Source organism: Glandiceps talaboti, chromosome 10 (genome assembly GCF_964340395.1).
Source record: "Glandiceps talaboti chromosome 10, keGlaTala1.1, whole genome shotgun sequence".
Taxonomy (NCBI): Eukaryota; Metazoa; Hemichordata; class Enteropneusta; family Spengelidae; genus Glandiceps; species Glandiceps talaboti.
In genome coordinates, this window is record NC_135558.1 from 8,098,481 (window position 1) to 8,110,456 (window position 11,976).

The following is an 11,976-nucleotide window of genomic DNA, read 5'->3' on the forward strand; positions in this document are numbered from 1 at the left end:
TTTGCCAGACCTTTCAGATTCCCAGTCAATAGAGAATATCTCCGGATTATTCACCGGCAAGACAAACATGTCAACTATAATTGATTCAGAAAATGATATAATAATATAAGAAACAGTGAATTGTGATCACCTTCAACACGCAATCTCGAATAAAGCGATGAATCTAACATTGGAAATCACACTCCCTGTTATTCTTTAAAATGTCACCGAATGAGTTCGTACTTACTGACTGACCGATATATCCGCCTTGATACAACTGTCCCCAATGCGGTTTGCTGTTCGAATTGCGGAATGACGTTCGTTACAAGATCTTTATAGCGACAGCAAGGCTTGTTAATATTCCATTATATTCTTTAATAATTACACCTAAATATTTTAACAGACCGAAAACAACTGATAGCCAATTGTTAATAATTGATTCATGCCTCGCTACATTTTAATCCATGAACTGTTTAAAAATATTCACTGTCTATTTGACCGGGACTTCATCTCAGGGTTGTTTGTTTACTGAGCTGAAGTTCATGAATTTCAGTTTTCATTCACATGCGTTGAACTTGCAAAAGTATTCTCAGTTTGGAAGATGGGCGCTGACCAAATAAAAAAATAGTTTTTGGCCATTAAAACTGAGGCTATAGATACTGTCATAAATTCTGTTGTCAAATCTTGATATTTTAATGACTCAGCTGGTCTGAACATCGATGACGCCATAGCATTCTTATACAGATGAAACCTAAGCTTGGAAAACATCAAAATTTACTCCCACGCAATACATAATGCGACCAATTTCCCTCTATCCCACACTAATGTAACAAGTGCAGGTGTTCTAGATTCGATACAGGAACGAAATGTGTGAAATCTTTAGTCTAAGAACATTAGAAGCCGGGGTCATCAGTGTTATGATTCTTACTAGGCTCGTGAATTACACAGAAAATGCGACAACTTGAATATAAACGCCGGTGTTTAATTTACACAACTAGAAAGAGCCTTATAATTATATCAATGGCGACTTTTATGACGTTATCGTCATGGTATACATTTGGAGGGGGTGAGTTGGGGCTGAGGGTACTATATTCATATCGAAACTGACTAACCTATATATATATATAATCTGATAAAAGACACTAGACCTGAAGCCTATGGGTCGGAAATGCAATATGTTTAGTCTGTATTTTTGGAATTGGCGAAAGGCCAACAGATAAGACTATGAGATGCGTATTAATAACATCTGATTGGTAGAATTTCGTGATGTGGTGGAGAAATGTCATTGGTTAGCTATAGGCCATATATTTATGGTAATTCGACGACAATGTGTTATTCTGCAGTTTTGACATCGATGTGATCCCAGTCAGTGAAAGCTGAGTGTTACGGGTAAAAGGAAAGGTAAAGTATGCTTAGCATGGGATATGAAGTGGAAAACAAAATGAGCCGATGAATTGGACTCGCCATTTACGCATACGATCATCTACTAAAACAGAGTCATCTACCTCTCCTAGAAAGCTAACGAAGCAAAGCGCATGACGATACGAAGCTACAAAAGCCGTAAAGGGACTTCTGACTTCTGACTTCGGACTTCGGACTTCCGACTTCGGACTTCGGACTTCGAACTTCTGACTTCCGACTTCGGACTTCGGACTTCGGACACCCGCGTATAATGGCGTGATTTCTATGTCAAACGTCTCATCACCACATTGTACAGTGCTATTTGAAAATTTGCTGTAGATCTTTAAAACATTCCATATCTGTTCATTAAATACGGATCTGGTATAGGCGTTTTGTATTGCATCACCTTAGTAACAGAACAACTAAACATTGATACGCATTTGAGTTCAGCTCAGGTCAAATGGCGGCCGACTTCTGGGTGTAATTAATGGATGAGATAAATGTATTTCATTTGTTCTTAATTTAATGTGCCAAATATTTAAAGATTTTTTGACTCTTACAACTAAAGTGAAGGTCGAGAGTTCTTAAAAGAAATATTGTGCCCGAGAATGTATGTGTTGACAGACAGTTCAACTTGGCATGTCATGGTATATGCTAATCAGCGGAAATGCACTGCACCAACAACAGCCAGAGTCAACAGGTAACACTGAAGTAATGCGGGTACTTATATTAACCAATCCTTAGTTATATAGAGCATGCTCAAGTCACGTGACACATGACACAATCGTTCAGTAAAACTACAAGTACTTCGACGTCTTTCGCTTTTTTCTTAGTTTTGAAAGGATTGCCACGGTGACTATATCTTTCTCACTGTCATTTTGTGCTAAATGACAAAGAATACTGTCTACGGAAATCATCCAGTGGTGAGTTATAAGAAATATCATTTAATTTTTTTCCCGATTTTCTCAACGTTCACATCAAGTCGACACAATATTGGTAGTCTACAAGTTTGTACGTCACGGCATTTTTGCTGGCGACACTGAAACTAATTTGTTTATTTTTCATGCCAAGTTATGTCATAGTCATTAGCACTGTCACCTGCTAATATACTATCGAAGTTACATGTATGAGATCAACACAAGTAGATGTCATCACTTTGTGTTAATATATCTGACTAAGATACATACACTACGAATATACAAAGCGAGAATAAGGGTGTGGCGATTTGGTTTGATTTATTTGTGTAGCTTGCCATATATATATATATATATATATATATATATATATATATATATATATAGTTTTGGTAGTACTGGAACTCTTTCTTGGTTGTAACTCGGAGTTGCACGCATTGTGCGATCATCAGACAACTCTGGTTTCTACTCTCTGGGTGTGCTGTTTATATAGAGAGTAGACGATAGAAATATCATCACTATTGTCTGTGTTGGTGGGTTGGTGTTGTGTGTATGGAGGTGTTGGTTGTTATTGTGTGAGTCATTGGGTGCGGACAAGTAGGTGTTGGCGGGTTGTTACATGTTGGACATCAAAGCCCAACATGTAACAACCCGCCAACACCTACTTGTCCGCACCCAATAACTATCGTCTGCACTCGATATAAACAGCACACCCAGAGAGTAGAAACCAGAGTTGTCTGATGATCGCACAATGAGTGAAACTCCGAGTTACAACCAAGAAAGAGTTCCAGTACTACCAAAACTATTACGCTCTGCCACTGTGGCATAGAGCACTGTCTTAGCAGATTGATATTCACCGTTATATATATATATAACAAACGATAAACATCATTTTATTTTTTGAGCTTTTGTATCATATCACGATATTAAATTGACAGATATTATGATTGAATAGATTCGGATTTTTTTAATGTCACTGATAAGCTCTGGTCTTTTCACTACAAACCACGGAGAGTAGCGATCGCCCTTCCCAGCTTAACCATTACAATGTCTCAATTCTATATATCTTGAGATATATCAACAAATTAACCACAAATAAGAACTGTGCAGTTTTTATAGACAGTGCCCCATGTCTTATATGGCTGGCTGTGATCTGAATTAAATTTGGAGAAAACCAACACTAAAAACAACACTACTATTTATATTTTTCAATAGTACTTTACTTTTTCTTTCTTGAAGGCAGAAATCAAAAAGAATATCAGGACCGAGAGAGAGAGAGAGAGAGAGAGAGAGAGAGAGAGAGAGAGAGAGAGAGAGAGAGAGAGAGAGAGAGAGAGAGAGAGAGAGAGAGAGAAGTGTGTGTGTGTGTGTGTGTGTGTGTGTGTGTGTGTGTGTGAGTGAGTGAGTGAGTGAGTGAGTGAGTGAGTGAGTGCAATGAGTGAGTAGCCCCATCTACACGTCGTCCTACCTGAGGCAGTCCCACAAGTCCTACTCAGCCCGGGTAGGATTTTCAGTGCCGTGTAGACGGGGCTAGTGACACACCTACCTTCTAGGTCAAGTCCCTACAATCGCTCATTGTTTGGTGCTTACGTTCTGTGGTTGCCTGCTTTACAGCTCAGTGTAAAAAGATGGCATCGGAAGCAGACAGGTAAGTCAATGGGAAACCATTATAATACACACTAATTTGTATGTTTGAGGGTAACGTGTTGCGTTGTAACTTAGCATCATATTTACAACGACCTGCAGAAGGAGATCTGTGCCATGTCCAATGTGTAGGTGTTTACGAAGTTAATGTATATTAAATGGGTCAGCTATATAGCTCTGGCTGTATATGCTACGAGGTTCGACACGCCTACCCTCTCCTCTATGCATGGTAAGTACCGTAGCCTGGGGGTGGGGGGCAAAATTATGATATGTAACAAATGTGTTACTCTCTGATCTTCGCACTCAGGTGACAGATCTTTTTACCTAACTTGGTATTCTTGATATTCATTTACTCTGCAAACAACAGTCCTGCTTGTTCTTATTTGACCTTGATAAAGGTTATCATTTTGTGTATTTATATGTTTGGAATACATACATGACTGTCAGTGTTTGGCTTAAAGGACAGAGTTGCCCTATTTTAAAAGTTTACATGTATTCTTTTTTATTTTGAATGCAAATTTGTATATGCTGTTTGCAAAAGACTGTACAGTAGTCTAATTGTCTCTCCATTAATTTTAAAAACACTATGCAAAAATAATACTGGAAAGTATTCATGTAAATTTGTGAACAGGGTAGGAGTATGGCTTTAAAAAATAATTCAGCACTGTTCAGCCAAAAAAAACATTAGTGAAACTGGAGAACTAAAATCATGTCAAAATTTGACAGCCTTTTAACAAAAAAGGGTGCAAAACATGTATATACACAAGTTCCTGTATTAAAAACAACTAACATTAATTACCCTGTGTTCAGCATCAATATACACTCAAGTAATGTTAAAGTCTGTGCAAATGAGTAAAATCTGGAGATTCCAAATGTAAACATAAAAAGTGCAGAAAACAACTTTAGATCATTAAATGCAACCTACGTTTTGCTATTCTGTAATTTCTTTGAATTGACTTTTGCTTCTTTTGATATATTTCTCTCAAGAATCTTACTGCTCTTCTGCATGTCAATGCAACACAGATATGAATGCCTAATAGTACATGTATTACTCTAGTTTGAGGAGGGAGGTCACATATGATGCAGAATTGGAGAAAATGAAAATGAAATCTCCTAATGATATGTAGCAAAACAGCTATGATAAAAAAGCCCTGCCTTTTTCCCCCATATAATTAAAGACAAATATTTGTTTCAAGTAAGTTGACAATTTAAATTTCAAACAATTAATGGACATAACAGTGTTAAAACATGTCAGCATTTTCCCAGAAAGTGAATTATAAAAGACCAATCTGATGTAGGAGTACAATGAGATTAACTTTTATTGACCCTTTTCATTCTTAGGAATAAGCACTCAACTCAGAACACCACAATAACAAGAAAACACCACACAAGGGAAACAAATGTAAATTAAAGGAAATATAGTTGTATTCCTAGACAAGATGATTCCAGAATTGACCTGCAGATTGGCGATAAAGTGGTGATTTTTTTTGTCAAATACTTAAACGAAAATAAAAAAAACTTTGCAGATTGGAGAATTTCCACTGGGTCGATTACATTCGTGAATACAAGGTGATACAAATTAGGGTTTAGGAATAATGACTTGGAAGTAAAAGATCATGGGGTTGGTTGCAATACTTGACTAAATATGTATGTGAATTCTTAAAAGTATTTGTATTAATACCAGTGCAGTCAGTTGTGATACATATCCATTGGTATCATTTTTGCATAGTTATAGGCATGTTGCCCTTTCTGAAGTCAAAAGTTTTGTTCAAAGATGTATAGAAGCTACTGGTGCAAAGCGTGAACATGCTTCCCCACTAGCCAGTGTGTTGATGGCGGCTGACTACAGAGGGCACTATAGCCATGGAATGAATAGACTAGGTAAGCTTAGAAGTAATAGTAATGGAAATATATACAGTTTTGTATTTTGCTGTCGTCAACAATGCAGTGAAGAGCATTGACTTGAAAATGCCACGCCCACTATTTGTCTCTGCAAGTTCAAGTTAGTACTCAAAACAAAATGATGGATATGAGCTATAGTACATGCAACAGACTGGCATGATATATTTATTTTTGATAAATATATGATAAAGTAAGAGAACCATACCCCATGATGTGTGAGTGGCAGTGTTGGTACTCGGGGTATGTATTCTTGTATGTGCTCTCTGCCACACTGTCAGATATGTCGAATCAGGGAATCCATCATTTCGACTTATTATTTTTATTGTTAATTCCAGAAATATATGTAAATGATTTTCAAAAAGGGGCTACAGTGTATGATGCAGAACCAACCATTGTCAAAGAGACTGCTGCCACTGCTCTTGTTGATGGAAAAAACTTACTTGGACCTGTGATAGGAAAATTCTGTATGGAACTAGCTATTAAAAAAGCAAAGGAAGCAGGAATCGGTTGGGTTGTAGCTCACGGTAATTGTTTATACTTGTGCACTTTTAATCATATCCAATTTTTATTCCATGAGTAGACATTTAAGCAGTAATACCCATGGTAATAGGCATGGCAAATTTTAATTACATGCTTAGTTTAAAAAAATGTACTGATTAGAATTATTTTAAAGGAATATAATTATGCAAATATATCAAGAAATGTCCTTGCAGTGCTTTTACTGCTTTAGTGAATTTGTAGAGGCATCCAAATGAGAAAATGTTTAAGACAAGTTGATTAATGACATGCAGAGTGGGAAAATGTTACTGGAATTGGTCAAGTAAACATCATATAATGACATGTAACCATTTACTATCTAATAACTTGCACTATAATCTTTGTGTAATGAAGTAGATATAAAACATATCATTTAGTATTATAGTTATCAAAGAATTTCACTTAAGAGAGAGTACTAAATATGCATAAACTGTAGATAAACATTATATATGGAATCCTCTTGGAAATGGACTCCCTGTGAATGCACCAATGTGTCTGTCTACAACCATTTATCAGCCATACACAAATAAACTTAGTAGCAGATGATGTGCAAAGTGTAAATTACAGTAAGTGGGTCATTTTTAATTTCACTAAGTCTGTTCATTCTTAACACAACTTTCTTTTTTATGAAATGAACTTCTGTCTGTAGGAAGTAATCATTATGGTATTGCTGGATGGTACTCATTGATGGCAGTTGAGCAGGGTCTCCTTGGTATGTCATTTACCAACTCCTCACCAATGGTTGTACCTACTAGAGCCAAAAAGGTAGAAAAGCAAGATTGTCACATTCATGTATGTATGTATGTATGTATGTATGTATGTATGTATGTATGTATGTATGTATGTATGTATGTATGCATGCATTAGTCATTAGCTCTATACGATGTCCTTCTATAATGTTGAAAACCTTTTTCTCTTTTATTCTTCTAAATTGTCAGTCTAGATTTATTTTTATCTATTTATAAAATTATGATTGACATTGACATTGATGCTTATTTTCAAATCCATTAACCTCTCCTCTGTAAGGTTTTGGAATTATTAAACTATATAAACATTAATTAATTGTCAACATTTTTGTTTTGTCTGAATACAGGGTATTCTTGGAACAAATCCTATCTCCTGTGCTGCACCTGCTAAGAATGGTGACAGTTTTGTATTAGATATGGCTACCTCATCTGTAGCATGTGGAAGGGTATGTAAGGGTTTGTATGTTTGAGATGAGAAGTAAAGATCACAACTATGTGTAATTATAACACAATGATCATATCTAGATCCCATATTGATATGAGATAGAACGATAGTATACATCGTCATCCATTCAAATGTCGAAAATAGCGCTATAGGTGTTACATATCCCAACTGCTGACATCTCCACCAAATTTCATACCAAGCTGTCAAGTAGTTTGTGCCAAAGATGACATTTGTTTGAGCCAAATCACACACCATAGGGCAATCATTTTATTTGAACAAATTCCTGACTATAGACACCCAAAGTAATATCCCCTCTTAATATCAAGGCAATCAGTCCAGTGGTTTTTTACTTAAAGTCATTCACATTCACAAACACACACACACACACACACACACACACACACACACACACACACGCACGCACGCACGCACGCACGCACGCACGCACGCAGACTGACTGACTGACAATCAATGTCAAAATTGTATTTCACAACATGCTGTGGGAGCACATCAAAATTAAATCAATATTTTGTTTGATTGATGTACTGCCTAGATTGAACTTAATGATCGTAAAGAAATACCTATTCCAAATGGCTGGGGAGTGGACTCCAAAGGAAAGGTAATAGAGAGATTGTGTCACTTCTTTCTGTGTTCTTCAAGAATTCAATTTGTTTAGCTATAGAATGGATAAAAATAGCATTCTACTTTTGATTTTGTCACAACCATGGCATAGTAATTATGTACCCTAAACACAAGCACACTTTTCCACCTAAAATTTATGAAAATATGGTTCCATTAAAGATTGATACCATATTGCTTATTGTTACCTGCCAAGCATGGTATTTGTAGAAGTAGGTGGTGGTTGTCAGTGTGTAATGGCCCCAATGGCAATTCAATTCTTATCCATGTGTCTGCAACATATAGTTAATCCTTAATCTCTGGTCCCCTTTAATAGATTTTTTGGAACCTGAGTAGCACCAAATACATCTAAAGTTATTCTGAGTAAATAGAAATGTCTTCTTTTCATTTCCCTTGAATTCACCATACTACATAGATCTACATTCAGTCTTTATTTCCAATTCATTGTTCCATGGTAGATAAGGGCAAATGAGGATTCAAACTCTCCATATAAGACATGGCAAAGAAAGAAGCAGCTATGAAATCAGTATAAAAGTAATTCATGTGTGTCTTTACAATTGAATCAGTTTAAAACAGAAGTAGAACTATTTGAATTAGCCAGTGGTGTTATTGATATTTGTAACTAAACATGGCAAGGGTTGATTTTCAAAGTGTACAGTTAAGTACTAAACAATTCTGGCCAACAGTCCTTGAGGCCAAAATCAAATAGTGTTCCTTGTGGCTACTCAATACATCATGCTGTCTTTCTGATAACCAGCATATAACCATCTTACACCACAGGAAACCAATGATCCTAAAGCTGTACTTGATGGTGGTGGACTACTACCAGTTGGTGGTTCTGAAGAATCATCTGGTTACAAAGTAAGCATTAACAGCCAAGTTAACTCTATAGTCATGTGGAACTTTATCAATTTGTGTCAAGCCACAATTCAGAGAGATGAACTCATTGATTTGATTGAATAATGTACCAGCTGCAAAATGGGTATAAGTTGTTACTAGACCAACTGCTGTGACAACAAAAATGTCAATTTTGATACTTTGTAGCCGGTTACTATGACTACACTACTGATGGTTTTAGAAAGTTTGTGAACACATATAGTTTTTATGTATAAACAAATGACAACAATGTCAACATATCTGTGTGCTTACTCTCAGATTAGGATTGTTTGATCCCAGTGTACCATTTTGTATCTTAAAAAGGGGTATGGTCTTGCTTTGATGGTTGAGGTGCTTTGTGGTATAATGGCAAATGGTGACTTTGGTCCTAATATCAGGAAATGGAAGGACACCAAGGGGATCGCAAACTTGGTAAGACATTTGTATCACAGATGAGAATAATGTACAAATGCAGTGAATCTGTGATGAGTATTGTGATACTGTTAAAATTTGTTAACGAAACTTTTCATCAATCCTTAGATTATACTAAAATATAAATGAGTTTTCCGTCAAGTGATTTCAATCAGGTACTTGTGGACCTGAAATCCACAAAAATAAAAAAATGGAAAAATTATCTTGTCATTGGTACTTTTATTGGTCAACAGCAACAACATTATATTTCATATGAACATTTCTGTAGCAATAGATGCATATTACAAGAAATATGATGATGATGATGATGATGATGATGATGATGATGGTGGTGGTGGTGGTGGTGGTGGTGGTGGTGGTGCTGGTGATGATGATGATGATTACAATGATACTGCTGCTGCTTATGATGGTGGAGGTGACGACGACGACGACAACAATGATGAGGACGATGAGGTGGAGGATTATTTCCATGATGTCACTTTTAGGAACTCGAGGGGTTGCTTTAGCTACATCATTTCAGTGACTTCATCATATACTGACATTAGTCTAGATGTGATTTTAACCCTCACTTTTCATCATGTGGGCACCTTCTTCTCACACTTTTTTTGAAAACGACTGCAATGTTGGTAACTGGAATATGACGTAATGTCATGAAAGCTGTGTATAATTATAAGTTAATATAATAGATAATTTGTATTTATATTTTGTAGGGTCAGTGTTTTGTGGCCATCGATCCTGATGCATTTGCTCCAGGTTTCCCTGACAGAATGCAGTCACTGATAGACATTTGTCGTAGTCAACCACCAGTAGGTTTCATCTACCAATTAGTAAATGGATCATTTCTATCAGTCTCAATGAAACTATATACCGTGCAATTACTCATTTGAGCCAATTTCAAGTAAAGTGAACATTGCTCTTGATGGCAATATTTAGGAAAAGAATTGTTGAAGTGATAAACACAAACAAATATGTCTTATCAAAATAAGTTCAGAGTCTTTGTAAATATGATACAGAACAATCTTTAATAATTAGGTAACAAAATTAATAGTCCGAAATTTGGTCAAAATCAAATTTTGCTTATGACATAGAAATAACTTATGAGAGATCAATTTCTGAAAATAGTACAAATGTACATCATATAGCAATAGTAATGATACAATTATTCAGATAACATTTTGTATATACTATGTAGGCTGAGGGTGAAACAGAAGTTCTAGTTCCTGGTGATCCAGAGAGGCAACATATGAAGAAAGTAGATGAAGAGGGTGGTGTACGATATCACATCAATCTTATAAATGCTATGGTTTGTCACCTTGTTGATAACATATTTTTTCTATTGGTTATACAAGCTGTGGAAAATACCAGTGCATTTGCTCGAATGAACTGAGTTAAGAAAGACTTCACCACGCAAAGACAACATTTAGACATGATACTACTGATACAAAAATGAGAGCAGGTTCCTTTGATGCAGGTTTATGCAATGCCTTTTTCTAGTTTGTTTATAGCTGTGGAAGTTAAAAATGGAAAAGTAAGTCATACACAATATTATAATGTGTAGTGGTCTATCAGTAAACAGAATCCAAGTTCCTGTGATGTTTATGCTTTGATAAGTAATCCTGACACTAATTACATTGCACGTCTTTGCATGAACCTTGTCTCATTACTTCTTACCACAAACAAACAAACAAACAAACAAACAAACAAACAAACAAACAAACAAACACAACTGTGTATTCTTGCAGGTTGCATCCTAAAAATCAAGCAAAACTCTAGTCTCTAGAAACATTTTGAGCTCTGAACAGGATAAAACTGAAACATTGTTTTTGGTAAGGTGTTGGGGAACCCCTGTTAACAGAGAAGGGATATCTAGTAAAATTTGCAAAGCTTTCTATACCATGTACCTTACTTTTGATGGAGAACCCTGGTAAAATGATATATGGGTAGGCTGTAGAAAGTTGCAGTCTATGTAGGAACATGTAGTTTAGAAGTATGTCTTTTTATTTAATCTTACAGGAGAAATTAGCAGCTGACTTGAAAGTCAAACCAATGGAAACAAAGTGAACCATCTCGGCTCCTATAACCAGTTGTGTGATGGTGGCAAAGTGGCAGGAGTGATGATGAATTTAGAGGACATTGAACTCTGGAGACCACAAATTACAGAGTATATAGGGAGTGTTCACCAGCACACTGTATGTAACATATACATATTACAATCAAAGCTAATCATCTGAGAAGTTAATGTGGTTATACTTGATAATTAGCAACATATTTACTGCTGAACATGAGTGAAGATTGCACAATGTCGCACAAGCTCAATAAACGAACATCGTTCGTTTAGGACAAAAACCCACCTCCCCCCTAAATTGTAGCGGTCACACCACTACGATCGATGCAATGTAAAAACGTGATGGTAAACATGAAGTTAAAACCTTATGAACCTGTTTACTGAGATAATGGTAAA

The 11,976-nt window shown here is 36.1% G+C and overlaps 1 protein-coding gene across 1 annotated transcript; it reads left to right on the plus strand.

Moving 5' to 3' along the window:
- The first annotated feature begins 3,922 nt into the window (after nucleotides 1-3,922).
- On the plus strand, nucleotides 3,923-11,679 carry LOC144441059 (putative oxidoreductase YjmC). The gene is made up of 11 exons (XM_078130577.1): nucleotides 3,923-3,942; nucleotides 5,668-5,819; nucleotides 6,176-6,364; nucleotides 7,027-7,142; nucleotides 7,471-7,569; nucleotides 8,122-8,187; nucleotides 8,988-9,068; nucleotides 9,408-9,515; nucleotides 10,226-10,321; nucleotides 10,708-10,818; nucleotides 11,529-11,679. The coding sequence occupies exons 1-11, from the start codon at nucleotides 3,923-3,925 to the stop codon at nucleotides 11,574-11,576; spliced, it is 1,086 nt and encodes a 361-aa protein (XP_077986703.1). The 3' UTR covers nucleotides 11,577-11,679.
- Nucleotides 11,680-11,976: the final 297 nt, after the last annotated feature.

What these genes read in the sequence shown, in the direction of transcription:
- LOC144441059 (XM_078130577.1), top strand. Translation starts at nt 3,923, where the DNA reads ATGGCATCGGAAGCAGACAG. An exon ending in CATCTGTAGCATGTGGAAGG is followed by an intron (nt 7,570 to 8,121) that starts GTATGTAAGGGT and finishes TGTACTGCCTAG; the next exon opens with ATTGAACTTAATGATCGTAA. An exon ending in TTTGTCGTAGTCAACCACCA is followed by an intron (nt 10,322 to 10,707) that starts GTAGGTTTCATC and finishes TATACTATGTAG; the next exon opens with GCTGAGGGTGAAACAGAAGT.